This window comes from Lepidochelys kempii, chromosome 2, assembly GCF_965140285.1.
Source record: "Lepidochelys kempii isolate rLepKem1 chromosome 2, rLepKem1.hap1, whole genome shotgun sequence".
NCBI lineage: Eukaryota > Metazoa > Chordata > Testudines > Cheloniidae > Lepidochelys > Lepidochelys kempii.
Genome location: NC_136381.1, coordinates 106286643 through 106311214, shown reverse-complemented (window position 1 = coordinate 106311214; position 24572 = coordinate 106286643). Strand labels below are relative to the sequence as shown.

At 44.8% G+C, this 24572-nt stretch overlaps 1 protein-coding gene across 5 annotated transcripts in view; it reads right to left on the bottom strand.

The window, feature by feature from the left end:
- DCDC2 (doublecortin domain containing 2) overlaps nt 1-24572 on the bottom strand; it is a 237775-nt gene that overhangs the window by 198119 nt on the left and 15084 nt on the right. For all 5 annotated transcript variants that reach the window (XM_073331884.2, XM_073331883.2, XM_078851592.1 and 2 more), the window contains exons 3-4: nt 22495-22849; nt 14151-14202 (exon numbers count right to left, since the gene is read on the bottom strand). In XM_073331884.2, the coding sequence (XP_073187985.1) occupies nt 14151-14202; nt 22495-22849 (407 nt within the window). The remainder of the gene's footprint in view (nt 1-14150; nt 14203-22494; nt 22850-24572) is intronic.

Sequence of the window (24572 nt, the reverse complement as noted above, 5' to 3'; positions counted from 1 at the left end):
ACAATCACTATCAGAGAATAGGTATTCTATTCCAGCACAGCAAAATTTTACAGCCAAGTTTTGTTTATTTCTAAACCTCGGGTGTAAAGTTAGTTAAAAACAGAGAGGGTAGAATGGCCAAATCCTCGGCTCGACTACAGCTGGAATTAGCCAAATTTCAGGCTGAGGAAAAACAAAGGGAACATGAAAGACAAATAGAACTCATGCGGCTGGAGAAGGAGGTACAGGAGGCTGCCCACAAGAGGGAAATGGAGGCAAGGAAGCATGTGGAGGAGATGGAGAGGATAAAGGCCCAGCAGAATATACCAACAAACCCTAGCAATCCTTCTCCAGGTACCACTTCCCATCCCAGAAAGTTCCCCACCTACAAGGCAGGTGATGATACTGAGGCCTTCTTAGAAAACTTCGAAAGGGCCTGCCTTGGGTACAACATCTCTACTGACCAATACATGGTAGAGCTGAGGCCGCAGCTCAGTGGACCCTTAGCTGAGGTGGCAGCTGAAATGCCTAAAGAACATATGAACAAGTATGAACTGTTTAAATCCAAGGCGAGAGTCAGAATGGGGATAACACCCGAGCAGTCTCGTCGGAGGTTCCGAGCCCTAAGGTGGAAACCAGACATGTCATTTACCCGACATGCCTACCACATTGTGAAACATTGGGATGCCTGGATATCAGGAGCAAGTGTTGAATCTCCAGTAAATTTGCCCTTCCTAATGCAAATGGAACAATTCTTAGAGGGTGTTCCTGAGGAAATAGAAAGATACATCCTAGATGGGAAACCCAAAACTGTAATCGAGGCAGGAGAGATTGGAGCCAGATGGGTGGAGGTGGCAGAGAAGAAGAAAACTGGTCGCAGTTGGAGCGGAGACCAGAAGAGACCACCCCAGACCACACCCTATTACCGGGGGCCGCCCAAAGCCCCACCTACCTCCCAAAGAACCCTCCAGACCCCTTATCGTCCCACTACCCTGTTCTCCAGCAACCCACCTCGCCCCAGTGACCCGTCAGCTGGACGATGTTTTAAATGTAACAAGCTGGGGCATGTAAAGGCCAACTGCCCCAAGAACCCCAACAGATTACAGTTCATTGCACCGGAATCACACCAGAGGTCCACAGGCCCAGATACCTCCCAGATACCCTTGGAGCGGAGGGAAACTGTGAGTGTGGGCGGGAAGAAGGTCACCGCGTGGAGGGACACCGGAGCACAAGTGTCAGCTATCCATGCTTCCTTAGTGGACCCCAATTTAATCAACCCAGAGATCCAAGTGACGATTCAACCCTTCAAGTCCAACTCTTTCAATTTGCCTACAGCCAAGTTGCCTATCCAGTACAAGGGCTGGTCAGGAATGTGGACTTTTGCAGTCTATGATGATTATCCCATCCCCATGCTGTTGGGGGAAGACTTGGCCAATCACGTGAAGCAAGCCAAGAGGGTGGGAACGGTCACCCGCAGCCAGGCTAAACAAGCCGTGAGGCCTAGCTCTGTTCCGGAAACTTCTATCAGGGCCCGGTCAGAGGTGATGGACCCGGACCCCAGGCCAATGTCTGCAACAGCAGTAGTGGATCCAGTCCCAGAGACCTAGACGGAACCAGTCCCAGAACCGGAACCAGCCAAACAACCAACACCAGACCCCGTGCCAGCACTGAATCCAGTACTTGCAACCTCAACACCAGAGGGCCCCACCGAACCTGAACTGGCAGCAGCCGATAACCCTACACAAGAGGCTCAGCCGGAGCCTGAATCCCAACATAGTGCACCAGCGGAGAGCGGTTCACAGTCAACAGAAACAGCTCCATCCCCTATATCGCTTCCAGAGGGACCAAGCCTATGTCCCCAATCCAATGAGGAACTGATGTCTCCAGCATCAAGGGAACAGTTCCAGACCGAACAGGAAGCAGATGAAAGCCTCCAGAGAGCGTGGACGGCGGCACGGAGCAACCCACCGCCTCTCAGCTCTTCTAATCGATCCAGGTTTGTTGTAGAAAGAGGACTTTTATACAAGGAAACTCTTTCTGGGGGACACCAGGAAGACTGGCATCCTCAGAGACAGTTGGTAGTTCCAACTAAATACCGGGCCAAGCTCTTGAGCTTAGCCCATGATCACCCTAGTGGCCATGCTGGGGTGAACAGGACCAAAGACCGTTTGGGGGGGTCATTCCACTGGGAGGGAATGGGCAAGGATGTTTCTACCTATGTCCAGTCTTGTGAGGTGTGCCAAAGAGTGGGAAAACCCCAAGACCAGGTCAAAGCCCCTCTCCAGCCACTCCCCATCATTGAAGTTCCATTTCAGCGAGTAGCTGTGGATATTCTGGGTCCTTTCCCGAAAAAGACACCCAGAGGAAAGCAGTACATACTGACTTTCATGGATTTTGCCACCCGATGGCCGGAAGCAGTAGCTCTAAGCAACACCAGGGCTAAAAGTGTGTGCCAGGCACTAGCAGACATTTTTGCCAGGGTAGGTTGGCCCTCCGACATCCTCACAGATGCAGGGACTAATTTCCTGGCAGGAACTATGAAAAACCTTTGGGAAGCTCATGGGGTAAATCACTTGGTTGCCACTCCTTACCATCATCAAACAAATGGCATGGTGGAGAAGTTTAATGGAACTTTGGGGGCCATGATACGTAAATTCGTAAATGAGCACTCCAATGATTGGGACCTAGTATTGCAGCAGTTGCTCTTTGCCTACAGAGCTGTACCACATCCCAGTTTAGGGTTTTCCCCATTTGAACTTGTATATGGCCGTGAGGTTAAGGGGCCATTGCAGTTGGTGAAGCAGCAATGGGAGGGATTTATACCTTCTCCAGGAACTAACATTCTGGACTTTGTAACCAACCTACAAAACACCCTCCGAACCTCTTTAGCCCTTGCTAGAGAAAACTTACAGGATGCTCAAAAAGAGCAAAAAGCCTGGTATGATAAACATGCCAGAGAGCGTTCCTTCAAAGTAGGAGACCAGGTCATGGTCTTAAAGGCGCTCCAGGCCCATAAAATGGAAGCATCGTGGGAAGGGCCATTCGTGGTCCAGGAGCGCCTGGGAGCTGTTAATTATCTCATAGCATTCCCCACCTCCAACCGAAAGCCTAAGGTGTATCATATTAATTCTCTAAAGCCCTTTTATTCCAGAGAATTAAAGGTTTGTCAGTTTACAGCCCAGGGAGGAGACGACGCTGAGTGGCCTGAAGGTGTCTATTACGAAGGGAAATGTGCTGGTGGTGTGGAAGAGGTGAACCTCTCCATGACCCTTGGGCGTATGCAGCGACAGCAGATCCAGGAGCTGTGCACTAGCTACGCGCCAACGTTCTCAGCCACCCCAGGACTGACTGAACGGGCATACCACTCCATTGACACAGGTAATGCTCACCCAATTAGGGTCCAACCTTACCGGGTGTCTCCTCAAGCTAAAACTGCTATAGAACGGGAGATCCAGGATATGTTACAGATGGGTGTAATCCGCCCCTCTGAAAGTGCATGGGCATCTCCAGTGGTTCTAGTTCCCAAACCAGATGGGGAAATACGTTTTTGCGTGGACTACCGTAAGCTAAATGCTGTAACTCGCCCAGACAACTACCCAATGCCACGCACTGATGAACTATTAGAGAAACTGGGACGGGCCCAGTTCATCTCTACCTTGGACTTAACCAAGGGGTACTGGCAGGTACCGCTAGATGAATCTGCCAAGGAAAGGTCAGCCTTCATCACACATCTCGGGCTGTATGAATTTAATGTACTCCCTTTCGGGCTGCGAAATGCACCCGCCACTTTCCAAAGACTTGTAGGTGGTCTCCTAGCGGGATTAGGAGAATATGCAGTCGCCTACCTTGACGATGTGGCCATATTTTCGGATTCCTGGGCAGACCACCTGGAACATCTACAAAAAGTCCTTGAGCGCATAAGGGAGGCAGGACTAACTGTTAAGGCTAAGAAGTGTCAAATAGGCCTAAACAGAGTGACTTACCTTGGACACCAGGTGGGTCAAGGAACTATCAGCCCCCTACAGGCCAAAGTGGATGCTATCCAAAAGTGGCCTGTCCCAAAGTCAAAGAAACAGGTTCAATCCTTCTTAGGCTTGGCCGGTTATTACAGACGATTTGTACCGCACTACAGCCAAATCGCTGCCCCACTGACAGACCTAACCAAAAAGAAACAGCCAAATGCTGTTCAGTGGACCGGAAAGTGTCAGAAGGCCTTTAACAAGCTTAAAGCGACACTCATGTCTGACCCTGTACTAAGGGCCCCAGACTTTGACAAACCGTTCCTAGTAACCACAGATGCATCCGAGCGTGGTGTGGGAGCAGTTTTAATGCAGAAAGGACCTGATCAAGAATTCCACCCTGTAGTGTTTCTCAGCAAAAAACTGTCTGAGAGGGAAAGCAACTGGTCAGTCACTGAAAAAGAATGTTATGCCATTGTCTACGCTCTGGAAAAGCTACGCCCATATGTTTGGGGACGGCGTTTCCACCTGCAAACCGACCATGCTGCACTAAAGTGGCTTCACACCGTCAAAGAAACTAACAAAAAACTTCTTCGGTGGAGTTTAGCTCTCCAAGATTTTGATTTCGACATCCAACACATCTCAGGAGCTTCTAACAAAGTGGCTGATGCACTCTCCCGTGAAAGTTTCCCAGAATCAACTGGTTAAAATCATCCTTGAGATGTGGAAAATATTGTTAGTCTTTATGTACTTGGTAGTATATTTAGAGATGCATGTGTCTTTTTAACTCTGTTTTCCTAGAGCTCCAGGAAGAAATCCCAGCCAGTGTTTCACCCTAGCTGAGATTTGGGGGGCGTGTCATAAATATAAAGGGAAGGGTAAACCCCTTTGAAATCCCTCCTGGCCAGGGGAAAGCTCCTCTCACCTGTAAAGGGTTAAGAAACTAAAGGTAACCTCGCTGGCACCTGACCAAAATGACCAATGAGGAGACAAGATACTTTCAAAAGCTGGGAGGAGGGAGAGAAACAAAGGGTCTGTGTCTGTCTGTAGTCGTCTTGGCCGGGGACAGAACAGGAATGGAGTCTTAGAACTTTTAGTAAGTAATCTAGCTAGGTATGTGTTAGATTATGATTTCTTTAAATGGCTGAGAAAAGAATTGTGCTGGATAGAATAACTATTTCTGTCTGTGTATCTTTTTTGTAACTTAAGGTTTTGCCTAGAGGGGTTCTCTATGTTTTTTTAATCTAATTACCCTGTAAGATATCTACCATCCTGATTTTACAAGGGGGATTTCTTTATTTCTATTTACTTCTATTTTTTATTAAAAGTCTTCTTGTAAAACACTGAATGCTTTTTCATTGTTTTCAGATCCAAGGGTTTGGGTCTGTGGTCACCTATGCAAATTGGTGAGGCTTTTTATCCAACATTTCCCAGGAAAGGGGGAGTGCAAGTGTTGGGAGGATTGTTCATTGTTCTTAAGATCCAAGGGTCTGGGTCTGTAGTCACCTAGGCAAATTGGTGAGGCTTTTTACCAAACCTTGTCCAGGAAGTGGGGTGCAAGGTTTTGGGAAGTATTTTGGGGGGAAGGACGCGTCCAAACAGCTCTTCCCCAGTAACCAGTATTAGTTTGGTGGTGGTAGCGGCCAGTCCAAGGATAACGGGGGCAATATTTTGTACCTTGGGGAAGTTTTGACCTAAGCTGGTAAAGATAAGCTTAGGAGGTTTTTCATGCAGGTCCCCACATCTGTACCCTAGAGTTCAGAGTGGGGGAGGAACCTTGACAAAAATATTAAGAGCTACTGAAAGAGAATGCATCATTACACTATGGCTGACAAAACTAGAACCTACAACTGAGCTGTGCAGCATGGGGCACAGGTCACTTGCCAGTTTGAACTAGAGTAAATGGTGGATTCTCTGTAACTTGAAGTCTTTAAATCAAGATCTGAGGACTTTCAGTAACTCAGCCAGAGGTTATGGGCCTATCACAGGTGTGAGCGGGTGAGGTTCTATGGTCTGTGATGTGCAGGAGGTCAGACTACATGGTCCTTTCTGGCCTTAAAATCTATGAGTCTATGAAATACAAGAAATTAACGGGATGAAATAAATCCCAGATGGAATCTGAAAGTCCTCGGGACTGTCTGAAGATCACTGGGCTCTAGCCAGTATTCCACTTATAACATATAAGAGACAAGGACAAATGGTAACAGCCCAGAATTAAAACCACATTACCTCACCCAGACAGGACATGCCCATCCATCCACCCACATAATAATACCTGGGCAGAAAGATTCTTCCCCAACCTACTACACATCTACCTACACCATACACAAACCCTACACTATGACAGGTTTCAGAGTAACAGCCGTGTTAGTCTGTATTTGCAAAAAGAAAAGGAGTACTTGTGGCACCTTAGAGACTAACCAATTTATTTGAGCATAAGCTTTCGTGAGCTACAGCTACTTCATCGGATGCATACTGTGGATGAAGTGAGCTGTAGCTCACGAAAGCATATGCTCAAATAAATTGGTCAGTCTCTAAGGTGCCACAAGTACTCCTTTTCTTTTTGCAAACCCTACACTATGAGTTTGTGTACCTCTCCCTCTCTATGCACCAGTATATAATGACATGCAATTTTCTTATGTTCCTGTAAATGCCTTTTTAAAATACACACAACAAAAAGATATTATAATACAAATAATGATAACAATAAACAGTCTCACAGCTTGCCATGAAATCCATGTCAAAAACTGATCAGTGGATAAGACAATTGAAGGTTGTTGCTGTTTAGAAAAAAAATTATTAGCTTTTAAGGACAAATATAATAATATGATCAGCAATGGCCTTAATACAGGACCACCTAGAAACTCTGGAGAATAGATGTCATTCCATATGAACACTTATCATCTTAATTTGCACTTCTCAGTAATGGCAAACTGGTTCTTTAATATTATAGTACATACTCTCATTCAAATAAGGGCTTGTGACTCTCTGTTTTCACAGTAACATGATGTTTAGTTCAGTATGTTCAAATCTCTGTCCTCCATAAAATATCTTTTCTTTTTCAATTGAGTATATTTTTCAGAATCAAATAAAGCTTAAAAGAAACTGTCATATATGGGAGTTGCAAATACTGCGTGCAGTTCTTGTCACCTCATCTCAAAAATGATATATCATAATTTAAAAAGGTACAAAGAAAGGCAACAAAAATGATTAGGGGTATGGAACAGCTTCCATATGAGGAGAGATTAAAACTACGGGGACCGTTTAGCTAAGAAAAGAGATGACTAAGGGGGAATATGACAGAAGTTTATAAAAGCATAAATGGTGTGAAGAAAGTGAACAGGGAAGTGTTATTTATCCCTTCACATAAAAAAAGAACCAGGGGTCACCCAATGAAATTAATAGGCAGCAGGTTTAAAACAAACATAAGGAAACACTTCTTCGCATAACACACAGTCAACCTGTGGAATTAATTGCCTAAGGATGTTATGAAGGCCAAAAGTATAACTGGGTTAAAAAAAGAATTAGATATGTTCACGGAGTTTAGGTCCATCAGTGGCTATTAGCCAAGGTGATTAGGGATGCAACCCCATGCTCTGGGTGTCCCTAAGCCTCTATCAGAAGCTGAGATGGGATGACAGGGATGGGAATGGATCACTTGATTATTGCCTTGTTTGTTCATTACAAACAATTAGGCTTTATTCATAATAATCATTTGGTAACTATGTTGACCCACCTTCCCTCCAGATTAGACAGTTAAACACCTCATTTGAGATACACCTGTATTGTAGGTCATTTTAACTACAAAAGGAACGTATTCCTTCAAAATGAATTCTGCTGCCAAAAGAACTGGAGGACAGAAAGAGAGGTGGGAAATAGGTTGCATCAAGGTTGTAGCTTGAGTCAGGGTAAAATGTTTTTACACTACAGTATTTTCCCCATCAGTACTGCACTAACAGGAATGAAGGTATACTTTGTCTGTGTTGGAATAAAAGCCCATAAGGGGCCTGCCACTGTAATTTACAGCAGCCCTGAGGCTGGCATACAATTTGCCCCAGGATCAGGGAGCCGCAGCTGGCTCCTTTGCATTCTCCTTCACCTCCACTACTGAGTCTAGCTAATACTGTGCATAGTTGAGAATCTGATGCCATAAAACTGTTCTTCACACTTCCCCCCCGCCCCAACTTCCCAGGAAAACCTCCATGTGACTATTCTGAGGGTCTGCCTTGTTGCTAGGGAAATTAAGGGATTTTGAAAACTTGATTTTTGACAGGAAGCTAGCTTCAACCTTAAGCACAGAGGAGCTACCACAATGCTGGGATATGGCAGATGTCCTGTTATTTATCTATCGGGATAAATGAGAAAATGGTGGGGGAGGAGAAGAAGAGTGCATGAATAGGAATCCTGATACACATAAAAACTTTTTTACCCCATCGTTTTCACCAAATTTTCATCAACAAAGTTCATCAATTGGAAAATTTCGACCAGTTCTAGAAGTAGCCTTGTCACTGCAAGGATACAACATGTCATGTTTCTGGTCTATTTTAAAAAACTGACTTTAGTTCTAAAGAGAAAGCCCCATCAGCCACCCCCAATGAGCATGCTCCTGCTGACATAGCGCTGGGCACACTACTACTTATGCTGGCGTAATTTACGTCACTCAGGAGGGTGTTTTTTCACACCCATGAGCAACAAGTTTTGCTGACATAAGTGGTAGTGTAGACATGGCTCAAGGCTGACTGCAAAGAGTTACACAGGGGTCTCACAAAAGTGGGTGACTGGGCAACAAAATGGCAGGTGAAATTCAACACTGATAAGTGCAAAGTAATGAACATTAGAAAAAATAATCCTAACTACACATATATAATGATGTATTCTAAATTAGCTGTGACCACTCAAGAAAGAGATCTTGGCGTCACCTTGGATAGTTCTCTCAAAACTTCCACTCAATACACAGCAGAGATCAAAAAGGCTAACAGAATGTTAGGAACTATTAGGAAAGGGATAGAAAATAAGACAGAAAATATCATAATTCCACTATATAAATCCAGGATGCACCCACACTTTGAATACTGTGTCCACTTCTAGTCGCCCCATATCAAAAAGGATATAGTGGAACTGGAAAAGGGTAGGAGGAAGACAACAAAGATGATCCAAAATATAGATCAGCTTCCATATGAGGAGAGACAAAAAAGATTAGGGCTGTTCAGTTTAGAAAAGGGACAACTGCAGGCGGGGGGAGATATCATAGTGGTCTATAAAATCATGACTGGTATGGAAAAAATGAATAGAGAAGTGTTATTTTTTGTTTCACACAATACTAAAACCAAGGATCACTCAATGAAATTAATAGGCAGCAGGTTTAATACAAAGTAAACAAGAGGAAGTGCATTAACCTGTGAGACTCATTACCATGGTATGCTGTGATGGCCAAAAGTAAAACTGGGTTCAAAAAAGAATTAAATAAATTCATGGAGGATACATCCTTGGCTATTAGCCAAGATGGTCTGGGATGCAACCCAATGCTCAGGGGCTACCCTAAACCGTTGACTGCCAGAAGCCAGGAAGAGAAGACAGGCTTGGAGCTCTGCAGCTGCCCTGTTCTGTACACTTCCCCTGAAGCTTTGGTACTGCCCACTGTAGCAGGCAGGATACTGGCTACATGGACCACTGGTCAGACCCAGTATGGCCGCTCTTGCGTTGCTTTTGTGTTGAGGGATGAGGGTGCCCGGAGCAGTTCCATCTTCTTTCTAAGAAGGCTTTGGAAGAGGTGGAACTGATGGGGAGGGCAGACGTTTCTCACCCTCCTCAGCACAACAAGAAGAGGCAAGGCAGTGTCCGTTGTCTTTAGAAAAAAAGCTTCCCTTACCCTGATGGTAGCCAGGAGCTGTTTGTGAAGCCACCAGTAAGCTCCTTCGTCAACATCTAGGACTAGGAAGCCCTGATCTGGAGGGTGCTCTAGTGGAATAAAATTAATTAATTAATTAATCAAACACAGTATAAAATAGCTTCCTCTTCTTTTTTTCTTAAGCTCTCAGAAAACTGAAAAGGTAGGCTCTGATCAGTGCATTTCCAGGAGATGAGCCATAAATATCTTTCCTTACCAATTTTGTCCCTTTCCCTTATGCAAATATTGATTTTTTAAAATGAAACAAACTAGGAAGGTTTTATTTATGAAATTCTATTTAAATTAATGCCTTATCATACCAAAGCATCTTTGTGGAATAGCATCAAAAATTCCCACGTAGTGCTAGGAATAAAAATGCATGGAAAACAGGGAGAATAAAAACAAGATATTGGTTTTAGGTCCCCTATCTACTCCCAAAATGTATGGTTTATTATTAATTTCATAACAATGAAGTGGTGTATTAGCAAAAAGTAAAACAGGACTTGTTTAATCAAAAAGCTATTTTACATAAATAAATCTAGAGATGAAAGTTCTTGGCAGTAACCCTTTGAAAGGAGATTTTCTGAAATGAAATGTTAATGCATTAAAAACAGCTGGTGCCATGTAGCTGCTCTTCCTATCCCTGGATGAACATTTACAGATGATTTGGTCTCATTTTATTTTTAGACTCCTATACTCAAATACATTAATTACACAGAATTATACAGCCAGCTATTCCCGCATTAAATAATCTGAATATTACAAACACAATTCAAAGTGCAAGTAAAATGCAAATTGAGATATGGACAGCCTATTAGAGCTGGTCAGGAAAACAAAACTTTTTGTCTGGAAGGTTTCTCGGGTCCATGATGGAATTTCTGGTCAAAACTAAAGAGAGACCAAGAGAATGAAACCAAATTCCAAAACCTTTAGTGTTTTTTGTTTGTTTGTTTTTTGCAAAGCAGAATTCTCATTTTCTGGAGAGCCCTACAGTCCCACACTGACCTCTAAGGCTTATATCAGAGACATGTGACTACTGGGTATAGGCATTTTAACATAACAAGGAAATGAAACAAACTCCAAGATGAATCAGTAAAGGCTTTTCCTCTCAAACCTGTAACAGAATGTAAAGAATAATTATATCAGTGAGGATATAGTGCTGCTTCACCAGTTTCTATATCTATCTTAATCTCTAATGCACACAGCACCTTTGCTTCTAGGCACTAGATGTCAAATCCTGGCCCCACTGAAGTCAGTGGGAGTTTTGCCATTGACTTCAATGAAGTCAGGATTTCACCCCAGATACAGGAGTAAGTATTACATCACACCAGAATATGCCCTAAAATGAACCCAATGCTCCTCCTTTTTTTGAGCTTCCTACTCACCTGGTTCCAGTCTGCAAAGGCTGTTACACTACTCCACTACTGGGAAAAGCCCTGCTTCAAGGGGGTGTAACTTGCACCAGCATTAAGAGTAGAGAAACTTGTAATCATCCCACTATCCAGTAGTAGTGTATTCCATGGCCAAGGGCCATCTACACACTGGCTATGGCTACACTACAACGCTTGCAGCTGCACCACTGTAGTGCTGCTCTCTCATCAATTTAATTACTCCAGCCCCCACAAGCGGCTGGTAGCTGAGTCGGCAGGAGAAGCTCTACTACTGATATAGCACTGTCCACACCAGCGCTTAGGACGGTATAACTTATGTCACTCAGGGGGGTGGCTTATTCACACCTATGAGTAAGTTATACTGACTTAAGCTGTAGTGTATACATAGCCTAACCTTTAGGCACCTTTTCAGTGACATACAATGGGAATTGGGCATGCAATGCTTTCAATAATTAACAGGAGTCGTACATCACAGTAAAAATGTATTTACAGAGAAAATTTCAAATTACTTTCTCTGATTCAGCAATGCAAAGCTCACCCTTAAGATGTGAGCTTTCTTCTTTGCTCCTTGCAGTGCCCCAATATAAATATGGCTTCATACAGATGCTTAACTGATTTGAAAAACAATCATTTCAGCTCACATTACTCTGCACCATTGTGTTGTGTGTGCAAGATGGACGTTAAGACAAGTGCACCAGTGCGTAAATGCACAAGCCTTTTACCCTTTAAGAAGAATTTTACATTCTGACTTGGATCGCAACTGAGAATCAGTATGATGGCTTCACTTTAGTTTCCATTTGTCCACCTTAACAAACCACAAACAAGTCACCTAATTTCAGCCAGATTCACAAACTTTGCTCAGAAGAGACCCTGCACTGGAATAATAAAGATATTGCAGGTCAGGAACAGACTTCATTGACAAATGGTGTGGGAAAGCTTGCACAGTCCATGTTTGCACTGCGGCAACTTCTTTCTTGTGCAAAGTTACTGAGAGTTATATGTGCACCTCAGGGACACAATATAAGCCCTAGGCATAGGTCAAGTCAGTATATAATTTAATTTTTTTTTTATTTTAAAAAATGCTTCTCTCTTCCTTTTGCTGTGACGGGGTGGACTAAGCCCAGGGACCCTCAGGGTCCTGCCACACCCACCCCAGGAAAGGAGCTGTAGAGCTAAGTCCTCTGAGTGGCCTAGAGAGACTGTGAAGGCCTAGCCAATCAGAAGGTTGCAGGCTAGTATAAAAGGAGCTGCAGTACAGCCCAGAGTCAGTTCCTTGCTAGAGCCAGAGGAGTTCAGCTGGGGCTCCTGGCTGGCCAAAGGGAACTGCAGCACCATGGACAGCTCAGTGCTGGCAGTGACCAGGGGAGCAAGAAGGAGCTCCTGGCAGGCTGCTGGAACTGAATATAAGACTTCAGCCCTATGGAAAGGGTGACACATTGGTGAAGACTGGGGCTGCAGGGAAGTGGTCCAGGGAACTGAAGTAGTTTCATTAAAGGGACATGGCAGCATGTGGCTGCTATTCTTAGGGTCCCAGGCCAGAACCTGGAGTAGTGGGTGGGCCCAGGTCCCTCCCCCATATAGGACACTGGGAAAGTGGCCTACAATCGGACAGCAATAAACCTCCAGAAGAGGAACTGAACAGTTAAGAGGCCCAGCTGGAGAGCTGGGGCCTGAAGAGACCAAGAGGGTGAAACCATTGCTTCCCTGGTGATATGGGCCAGGACTGTTTAAAGACTGCAGACACATCCAACCAGAAAGGGGGCTCATAAGAGGTGGGTGCCACTCCGTTATATTAAGACTAAACAAATAACAGGGAAAAAGAACTAACTGACTATACAGGGAGATAGTGAAAATACTTTCCTATAAATGACTGCTCAATGTGCAATGTAAGTAAACTGAAACAATATTCCATGCATAGTACTCCTAGATGTTACTTGTAGTAATAATAGGTAAAAGACTCACATATTTTTCACATACAACATTTAAAATAGTTTTTTAGCAAACTGAATGTGTCACATTTTACATTCTTTGGATAATGAAAAAATATCACAGCATCACACCAAATGTCTATCGGGTGCAAATCCTGCTCAACTTTGAGGATCTCCCATTATTAAGTGTCTGTTACCCCAGGTTACATACATTAAACCCCTATTTGCACTGCTAAGAGGGCTTTATACTTCTGGAAGGATAGTTCTTGGGATTGATGCTCTTCATCAGCTAGGAGGTGTGAAAAGAAACATCGCTGAGATATGGAAATAACTATTTTTTTTATATCCGAATGACATGGACTTTCGTCCCACAGGAGCATACCATTGCAGAACACACTAGGTTCTGCACAATACTGGAAGTGGTAAAGACTGAATATCCTGCCCCACTTGATACTATATTGTCACTGTTCAAAAGGTACAGATGAGCTTGGAGGCTATGGTTGGGGCTGGCTGAAAATTTTCCATCAAGCTATCTTTGGATAGAGAGTTGGATTTTTGACTACATTACATTTTTTAAAATAAACTGTTTGCTTTCACATAATATTTCAAGTATTCTAAAATTTGTCAGCCAGAACATGGAAAACTTTGATTTTTTTTCAACAAAAACTTTTTTTCATTTTCATCAAAATTTTCCACAGCAAAGAGCTTCATTTTCTAATCAGATCTAACGATGATAGCAATAAAATGTTTGCGCTTTATTGCTAGACCTGCCAGCTGTCAGAGCTGAAAGGAAGACAACCAGTTCATCACAGTCAAGAATTAAAACGTGGAAAGTGTGGATGGGGCTAACGGTAACCTCAGTAGCATCTTCATAACGTTGAAGAACTTGGTTTTGATCATTTCTGAACATGAGATACCAAAACACAAACCAAAATTTTCAATAAGAAATGGAGAGATGACACTAGTATTAATGTTGGACTTTTTTTAAATAGTTGAGTCTCATTACCTCATTATTGACTTCTGCAGGCTTTTTCTTTGCATCTCCTATGTCCAAATAGCTGGGGGAAGAGAAAAGAATGGTATAGGTTACTTATAGCAGCATTTAATCTCAACAAAAAATATTTTTTTCTTACATTTAATTAAATTAGCATGAGTAAAATAAGACGTAGGGAGTTTTCACTTCTATAATTATAACCAAAGTGTTATACTGAAACAAACTGACTACTTGCAGCACTGAGAAGCATAAAATGCCCTTAATTCAGGTTTCTAATAAAAAACTTTACCAGATGCCTACAACTCAGAGACCGATACAAAAGACAGAGGAGGAGTCACCAGCTAGAGTCGGGGGCCCAGCCCTGGTAAAAAGCACAGCCCCTCACTAATCCAGGTCTTAGGAAGAGGCTAAGATACTATTGTGATGAGGGCCAGCAAATAGATTAGATGTATAGGTGTTGTGCTAGGATTCCTATCATGGTGCTAACTCTGGCCCCTGCTCAAGCACTCCATCTTTCTGATCAGCCTCTAGTAGTAGCTGTATGATAAATCTGAAACCTTCCTCCATTCCCCTTTAACTAATCATTTTCAAAATCACTTAAGTTACTTAGGAACCAAAATCCCATTTTCAAAAGCACTTAAATCACTTAGGAGTGTAAGCCCCTTTGACTTTCAATGGTTAGTCACTTTGGAAAATTTTATCTATTGGCGCTTGCATTCATGTGACAGAACCAGCTTCCCTTCACAGCTTTTCACTTGTAAGAACAACATGCCTCCATTCACACAGTCTACAGTACATTAAAACTAGGGCTGTCAAGCGATTAAAAAAATTAATAGAGATTAATTGCGCTGTTCAACAATAGAATACCATTTATTTTAAATATTTTTGGATGTTTATTATATTTTCAAATATATTAATTTCAATTACAATACAGAATACAAAGTGTACAGTGCTCACTTTATATATATTTTTGATTACAAATATTTGCACTGTAAAAAACAAAAAATATATTTTTCAATTCACCACATACAAGTACTGTAGTGCAATCTCTTTATCATGAAAGTTGAACTTACAAATGTAGAATTATGTACAAAAAAACTGCATTCAAAAATAAAACAATGTAAAACTTTAGAGCCTACAAGTCCACTCAGTCCTACTTCTTGGCCAGCCAATCACTCAGTCAAAACAAGATTGGTTACAATTTGCAGGAGATAATGCTGCCCGGTTCTTGTTTACAATCTCACCTGAAAGTGAGAACAGGCATTCGCATGGCACTGTTGTAGCTGGCATTGCAAGATATTTACATCCCACATGCACTAAACATTCATATGTCCCTTCATGCTTCAACCACCATTCCAGAGGACATGCGTCCATGCTGATGATGAGTTCTGCCTGATAATGATCCAAAGCAGTGCGGACTAATGCATTTTCATTTTCATCAACTGAGTCAGATGCCACCAGCAGAAGGTTGATTTTTTGGTTGGTTTTTTTTGGTGGTTTGGGTTCTGTAGAGTCCACATCAGAGTGTTGCTCTTTTAAGACTTCTGAAAGAATGCTCCACACCTCATCCCTCTCAGATTTTGGACGGAATTTCAGATTCTTAAACCTTGGGTCGAGTGCTGTAGCTATTTTTAGCAATCTCACATAGGTACCTTCTTTGCATTTTGTCAAATCTGCTGTGAAAGTGTTCTTAAAACAAACATGCGCTGGGTCATCACCCGAGACTGCTATAACATGAAATACATGGCAGAATGTGAGTAAAACAGAGCAGAAGACATACAATTCTCCCCCCAAGGAGTACAGTCACAAATTTAATTGATGCATTATTTTTTTAGCGAGCATCATCAGCATGGAAGCATGTCCTCTGGAATGGTGGCCGAATCATGGAAGGGGCATATGAATGTTTAGCATATCTGGCAAGTAAATACCTTGCAACATCAGCTACAAAACTGCCATGTGAATGCCTGTTCTCACTTTCAGGTGACACTGTAAATAAGAAGCAGGCAGCATTATTTCCAGTCAACGTAAACAAACTTGTTTGTCTTAGCGGCTGGCAGAATAAGAAGTGGGACTGAGTGAACTTGTAGGCTCAAGTTTTACACTGTTTTGTTTTTGAGTGCAGTTATGTAACTAAAAAAAATCTGCATTTGTAAGTTACGCTTTCACGATAAAGAGATTGCACTTCAGTACTTGTATGAGGTGAATCGAAAAATACTATTTCTTTTGTTTATCATTTTTACAGTGCACATATTTGTAATCAAAACTAATAATAAAAAGTGAGCATTGTGCACTTTGTATTCTGTGTTGTAATTGAAATCAATATTGAAAATGTAGAAAAACATCCAAAAATACTTACTAAATTTCAATTGGTATTCTATTGTTAAAAGTGAGATTAATCATGATTATTTTTTAATTGCGATTAATTTTTTTGAGTTAATCACGTACGTTAGCTGCCATTAATTGACAGCCCAAATTAAAACCTATATTCCCATCCAAAAAAACTTTGATAAGGTGATGTTTGGACTGGAGTACACATGGTTGTTTGACTGCATATTGCCTTTCAAGAAAATTAGAGTTAAAAAAAACAAACCCTCATGCTTAGGAACTTGGAGTTGGACTCCTTGAACAAAGCACCCAAACTAACTTAACTCTGCCCTCATAGTTATACACTGAAAAACTAAGAAAAATATAGGTCTCCCATGTGTGCCAGGCACCAGGAGCTGAGAATGCACAGAGATTTTGGCTGGAACTCTGTGCAGGAACTTGCAATGGTGCATGTGCTGGAGCCCAGGATGCTGCAGTGGGTAGTTGTATCTCAACACAGTGCTTCATTTTGGCACTTCCTGCAGAAGTTAAAGATGAACTGGCAGATGGCTGGAGTTCAAGTGTCTCCTTTAAGCTGTCTTTGCCAGGAGCATCAGATTCATTGGCAGCTGGTCAGTGCTCAATACAGGGTTTTCCCCATTAGCACTTTCAGTTGGAAGCCACACACGTATCAGCAGGCAATCAGCACTCAGTGCAGGGTCTGCCCAGTGGCATTTTCTGCTGGGAGTTCCACGTGCATCTGCAAGTGAGCTGAGTTCAGTACAGGGTCTCCCCAACAGATTTTCTTGAAAGCAGTCACAAATGTATTGGTAGATGAGCAGAGTTTGATACACATCTCCCATTGGCACTGGAAATAATGGTGCCAAAGCACTAAGGCTCTAGAGGATTGAACTGAAGTATTCAGAGTGCTGGAGTATCAAGATACAACAAGGCTTCAAGGCAACACGTCCAACACCAAGGCAAAGCACTGAAACACCAGAGATGAAAATGCACAGACTCTGCAAGACAAGGGTAAGGTTCCAAAGTAAAGTGCCCACGCCTCAAAATAAACTACTGAGGCTTCTCCAGGTATAAAGATGCCAGGGCTTACTGAGTGGGGTGGCAACCTAAAACTTACAAGGCTAAAAAGGACAAAGGTGTCAGAAGGAATAGATACCTCACAAGAAAAAGTGTCAAAGGCCGAGAACAAATCGCCAAAGCACTAAAGGCTTGTCCACATGGCAAGGTAGTGCACAGAATCCATAGCGCACTAATCAGCCATGCACTAAGTTGCTGTGTAACTCCTGCTACCGCAGTACAGAACTTTTAGTGGGTGCACACTGTGACGGGTCGGATCACAGACACCCCCTTGGGACTTGCCACCTGATGTGCTGAGACTACTTCTAAGCCCGTTTTCCCTGGCAGCTTGGGACTTCAGTGCCCTGCCTGGTTCGAGCCAGACACGCTAGCCTGCTACAAACACAGACCCAGGTCTGAACTACGTCCCACAAACTGCAGGCTTAACTGAAAACAACTTGAGAAGTGTTCCTGTCTCCAACGCCCAGCTCCCAATGGGGTCCAAACCCCAAATAAATCCATTTTACCCGGTATAAAGCTTATACAGGATAAACTCATAAATTGTTCACCCCCATAACACTGATAGTGAGATATGCACAGCTGTTTGCCCCCCCTCCCCCAGGTATTAATACATACTCTGGGTTAATTAATAAGTAAAAAGTTATTTTATTAAATACAAAAAGTAGGATTTAAGTGGTTCCAAGTAACAACAGACAGAACAAAGTGAATTACCAAGCAAAATAAAATAAAACACGCAAGTCTAAGCCTAATACAGTAAGAAAACTGAATACCGACAAAATCTCACCCTCAGAGATGTTTCTATAAGCTTCTATCACTGCCTGATGCCTTCCTAGTCTGGACACAATTCTTTCCCCTAGTACAGCCCTTGTTCCAGCTCAGGTGGTAGCTAGGGGATTTCTCATGACTGCAGCCCCCTTTGTTCTACTCCACCCCCTTATATATCTGTTGCACAGGGTGGGAATCCTTTGTCCCTCTCTGGGTTCCCACTCCTCCTTCTAAATGGAAAAGCACCAGGTTAAAGATGGATTTCAGTACCAGGTGACATGGTCACATGTCCTGTGAGACCCCCCCAACCCTTCATTCCTCCCAGCCTGACTCACAGGAAGGCCTGCAAGCAGAGCCATCCACAGTCAATTGTCCTGGTTGATGGGAGCCATCAAGATTCCAAACCACCATTAATGGCCCACATTTTGCATAATTACAATAGGCCCTCAGAGTTATACTTCATATTTCTAGTTTCAGATACAAGAATGATACATACATACAAATAGGATGACCACACTCCATAGATTATAAGCTTTGCAATGATACCTTACCGCACATACCCGCTTCATACAAGAGATCTTTTGCATGAAGCATATTCCAGTTACATTATATTCACACTCATTAGGATATTTTCATAAAATCATATAGAATGCAACGTCACACATGCATCTAATTAGTGTGCAGTAGGCTACAGCGCAATGGCTTTACACCCCAGCTTGCCACTCACCATTAGTCTCTGTGTGGACAAGCCATAAGATCAAGCTCTATACACACGTACACACACAGCATACCTTCATTTAGCACAGTTGAAAATGACTACACAAGCTGGAAGGCAGTAGAGGATCAGGTCTGGTATGTTTAGAAAAGCAATTTTATATAATTGGCAACTTTTCCTCTTCTTGGACAGTGGCTTTACAGTAGAGTGGGATTTTTCAAAAGTGCTCAGCAATGGCCTAATCCTGCTTTCAATGAAGATAGTGGTAAAATTCCCATTGATGTCACCAGGAGCAAGATTAGGCCAATGCTGAGTGCTTTTGAAAATCCCAATCTATATCTATTGCACCATTTTAAAAAAGAATGTATATTGTCAGAAGAGACAGACATGAAGATGGCATACTAATGCGGGAATTCTGCACTACTGCGTGTGCGCAGAATTCATGTCTCCCACAGATTTCTTTGCTTCCCCACAAAAAAATTACTTCCAACAGGGAAGCAAAAGGAAGCTGCAAAAGTGGTCATGCTCCTCTCCCCAGCAGCATGGGCGTGTTGTTTTGCGCACTCAGAGGAGCCGTCAGAGAGGTAGATCACCACAGGGGATGCCCAGACCAGTGGCTCCTACCCTGTGTCAGGCTCAGCTCTAGTCCCAGCTGGGCTGGGGGTGGAGGACAGGACTGCCTCTTCTCCTGCAAGAAGTGACCTGGTCCAGGTCAGATCCACCCTTGGAAACCTCCCCCAGCTGCAAGAAGCACCGCACATACGCCCAGCTTCCTGGCCCCATTGCTCCTCAGCTGTGGGAGGAGGGAGTCTCTGTACAGGGAGCTGCCCCTCCCTCTGCCCAACCCCCATTAAGACCCCCCCTCCCATACCCAAACCCCAGTCCCGAGCCTCACCCCCCTCCACACCCAGAACCATCCCACTGAGTCCCCCACACCTGAACCTCCGCTTGCTGAGCCTTACCCCCTGCATCTGGAGCCTTCCCTGCACTCAGACCCCTCCCCACCACCAAACCCCCACCCCTCATCCAGACATCCACCCCTCCACCCAGGCTACCCTCACTGAGCCCCTTACGCTCAAACCCAAACCTCAATGAGCCCCACACCCCCCTGCACCTGGACCACCCTGGCAAACCACCTAGACCCCCACCCTACCAAGCCCCATTCCCCCAGCACCTTGACTTCCCCTGCAGAGCTCCATTCCCCCCACACCCAGAACCCCCCAACACACCCCTGTGCATCCATATCCTCCCCACTGAGCTGCCTGCACTCAGATTGTCCACCCAGAACCCTCTCCCCCCACACCTGGATCTCCCCACACTAAGCTCCTCCACACTTGGATTCTGCTGGGCTGCCCATACCTGGTGTGCCTTGCATGGAGGGACAGGGCCCTGGGGTATTTCTGGGGCAGGCCTGGCTCTAGCACTGTGTCAGGGTCAGGTGCAGCCTCACCACCGAGTCAATGTCCAGAGGTGGAGGGCTGCAGAGCGATCTCCCATTTCCGTTCAGCTAGTGGCCTGTGCTCCCCACTGCCATGCTGGAGCCTCCACATTTATTTATTGACAAATAAAATTTGCCAAATTTTAAAATATTGTGTGCAGAAATTTTATTTGTTTTGGTGCAGAATTCCGTCAGGAGTAAGTTATGGGGTCTAAACAGGGTTTGGGGGTTTGAAGTTCAAGCTCTAAAGATGGGAAATAGCCACTTAACCTTAAATATATAATTCTGCAATTATTGAAAGCACAATTCCTTTCTCGGTCCCGGTTGTTCACGTGCTCCCCCACCCCCACAGATTTCTGCTAGGATTCACACCAGAATGTCAGAACCATCTAGTGAGGGCTGCTTCCCTCATTCCCTTTGCCGTGCCCATAAGGTGACCAGGTGCTCCAATTTTATAGCGACAGTTCTGATACTCAAGGGGATATCTTATGTAGGCTCCTATTACCCCCATTCCAATACTTCACACTTGCTATCTGGTCACCCTACTTGCCCAGGAGCTGCCCCGGCCCATGTCTCTGCAGAGCTCATCCCTTCCCTGCTCCTCCCCACTGCGACTGGCAGCAGTTCCTGTCCCTTCCCACTCGCTCAGCACCAAAGGCAGCTAACACCTCCAGACTGCTGCTGGCCACCGATATAAGCCAGCCGCTTCCTGTACCCTGGCTGCAGTGCAGGCAGGAGGGGGTGAAGGAGGCATTGTGTATTGTGGGGCCCTCAGGAACCTGCAGGGGTGGTTGGGATCTGGCAGAGGGGAGGAGGAGGAGGTGACACCAAACCCCAGCCCAGGGAGAGAGCGGTAAGGGGTGTCCAGTGCAGCCTGGCTCCTTCCCTTCCCTGCCAGTGCCCAGTGATGCCATCCTGGGCTGGAGGTGACTCCTGCCATGGCCTGCCCTTCCACACAGACAGCAGCAGCAGCCTGGTAGAGTGGCCTCCTACACATGCCTCTAGCTGCAGGAGCTGAGGGGCGCAGACAGGGCACAGGGGCTCAGCCCACTCCGGACAGCCTGAGCTACCTGCTGAAGGTGGGGGAGGGATACACTGAAGGCGGCGCAGCGAGTGACTGTAAGGCCATGCGGCTTGCGCCCCCACCCTCACCCCCCATGTCATCTCTTCTGACAGGGTTCATACAGAACCTTTAAATTGTGGGGGGCTCCCCAACTATCAACAGTTACGTGTTGTCTCTGTTAAAAGGCCCAAAAGTATGGAACTCACTGTCAGAAGAAATAGAACAAGCACTAACCCTAAGCCCACCACTTCGCCAAGGCTTTCCCACAACATTCTCACAACCATTTGTTAACAAAAAAAAACAACAACGCTAAGCATGCTTTTTGGTGGCAGGGCAGGGTAGGGCAGGGAGAGAGCAAAAACACTGTCATCTTTTAAATAACAGGAGATACTCAGCTACTATGGTTATATAGAGAGCCATGTACCTACCTGGAATGAACAGAATATTTTAAACATTTAAAAAAACAATCAAGAAACAAAATTGTTTGGAAGGTCTAATCTGCAAGGCTCATCCAACTTTATCATACACACTTCTGCACTGTATTCTTCCAGTGCGGCTTCCCCAAATATTACTGAGCACCAAATGTTCATCCCAAATGCAGACAGTTACCATGCAGTGAAAATAATACATTATGCTGCAAGGATGGTGTATCTCTTGGTGTTACGGACTGTTTCTTTTATTTTTGTAAAGTGCCAAGCAGAGATACTAGAATGCTAATTCTATGTTAAGCCTTAAAGAGGGAACCCTCTCCCCACTACACAAAGCTGCATTAAATTTCCTCTGTCACATTTACTTAGATTTTAAACTCTTTGGGGCAGGGACAGTCTTTCTGTTCTGTATTTGTACAATGCCTGGCACAGTAGGAGCCTAGTCCCTAACTGGGGCTCCACGGCGCTGCCACAATACAAATAATAAAGGTTCAATGAGAATGTTTTATTACATTTTGTAATTATTTTTTTCATTCACCACTCACTTGAGTTTCTTGAAGGCCTCCCTGCCACCAGCCACGTACTGCTCTCCGCTCTGGAGCTCCTCCAGCTGACGGACGCGATGTCCGCCCCGGGGGGTGTAGATGCTACGCACAGCCCCAAAAGGCGCCTTCACCCCACCTGTCACCTCTTTCAGGAAGACCTCGAAGTTGGACACCTTCTTCTCATGGACGACTACCCGGTGCCCCGGGAAGAACGGGTCACCATTGCGATATACCAGCACACTCTTCACCATCGGCTGTGACAGGCAGGTCGGCTTCGCGGTGGGGCTACTCATGTTCACCTCCTCTCTCTGCTGTGGCCAGACAGTCAGTGCTGCCCTCCGGGCACTGTCTGCACCTGTTTATTCAACAAGAATGTTCCTCTCTCACACACACTGTCAAATACCTGTGATGCATGAACTGTGTACACACATGCACACAATACCTGCACCAAGAACCACCTCCAATAGGCGAATCCCTCTCTAAAGCAACCAGGGAGGGATGAGAGCCTCCCTAAGGTTTCCAGTACAATTCTGTTCAGCCCTTAAAGAGCAACCTCTGCTAGGCAACCGATTCTTGCTGTGCCCTGGAGCCTGGGGTGGCTAATACAGATTACACTAAGCCATACCCAAAAAAAAATATATACAGATCTAAAGGAGGAGAAAAAGTGACTGAGCATAGTAAGGAATTCATAGTAGTCCTGCCGGGATCTTTACAGCCTCACTTTGCACTTGCAGCTCTCTTCTTTCATAAGTGGTTTTACTCTGTTGCTCAGGAAACTTTATCCTACTTCTTCTTCCCTCCCCTTCCCACCTCAAAAGAAAAAAAAGAAAGAAACCCAGCCAAGTGAGGACGGCTGCCAGACTGCAACAAACCAGACAGATTAAGCCTAAACACACCAACCAAATCAGAGCGGGGCGAGTAATGAGAAAAGGAGGGAGAGGGGGCTGAGTCACAAATATTTTATTTGGAAAAAATGGCATGAAATTTGTACCTATTTCAGAATTATTCACCTGACCCTATGCAATGGGGAGGGTGGAAATATTTTTGAAAATTTCAGAAAACTCATTGAATAAGTTATTTGATGGGTTTCATTTGCCCACCTCTGTATCAACATAATTATATGGAAACAGTCAGCACCTCCTAGGAGTGCAGGATGAATGGTCCCCTTAGGCCCCCCCATGTGATCAACAGCAGGTGCATCATTCAAACACCAAAAGCCTGGCAGAGGGAAGAAAAGCAGAAACCCGAGTGCAGACAGGGGACAAAGGTAATTCAAGTCAGGAGTGGCAGGAGGTGAGGAATGGGAGCTGGGAGCAGCACCTGGCCTGGGGAGGTCCAGGACACACACTCTCTCTCTCTCTCTCTCTCTCTCTCTCTCTCTCTCGGTGTATGTGTGTGTCTCTCTCTTCACCTAGCACTCAGCTCTGAGCCACCTGGTGCATGGCACTGCTGCACGCGGGACACTGTTGCTGAGTGTGTGTCTCATCCTCCTCTCTGGGGCTCCCAAGGGTGGGGAGAGAAGGAGGCACAAGCCGTGGCAGTTGGTTCTTGCTGTTGCTCAAGGAGCTTCTCCTGGGGGAGGAGAGGTGGGGGAGAATGTTGTTATTTGCCACAGTTTCCATAGCAACCCAGGTAGCTCAAGAGAAAAGAGCATGGCTGAACCCTCCCCCACCCCCGCCGCCGCCCCAGGGGGATGTGGGGGAGGGAACCAGTGTGAGCCTGCAGGGGTGGAGGAAAGCTTGTAAGAGCCCAAAAAGGCGGGGGGGGGGGGGGGGGGGGGGGGGGGGGTGTGTGTGTGTGTGTGTGTGTGTGTGTGTGTGTGTGTGTGTGTGTGTGTGTGTGTGTGTGTGTGTGTGTGTGTGTGTGTGTGTGTGGAGAGCTCGTGTGCACCTGAGGCAGGGTGAAAAGATGAACTCTAAGAGCTAAACTTCAGGGAGAAGTTTAAAGTCACCACACCTCTGGCAGGACACTATGCAATGCCACAATTCCCATCAACGCTCTGGACTATGTCTACACAGCAACAGGAACAGTTGCAGAGGCTGAGACAGAGAATACAGCCATGCTACGCTACAGCAGAT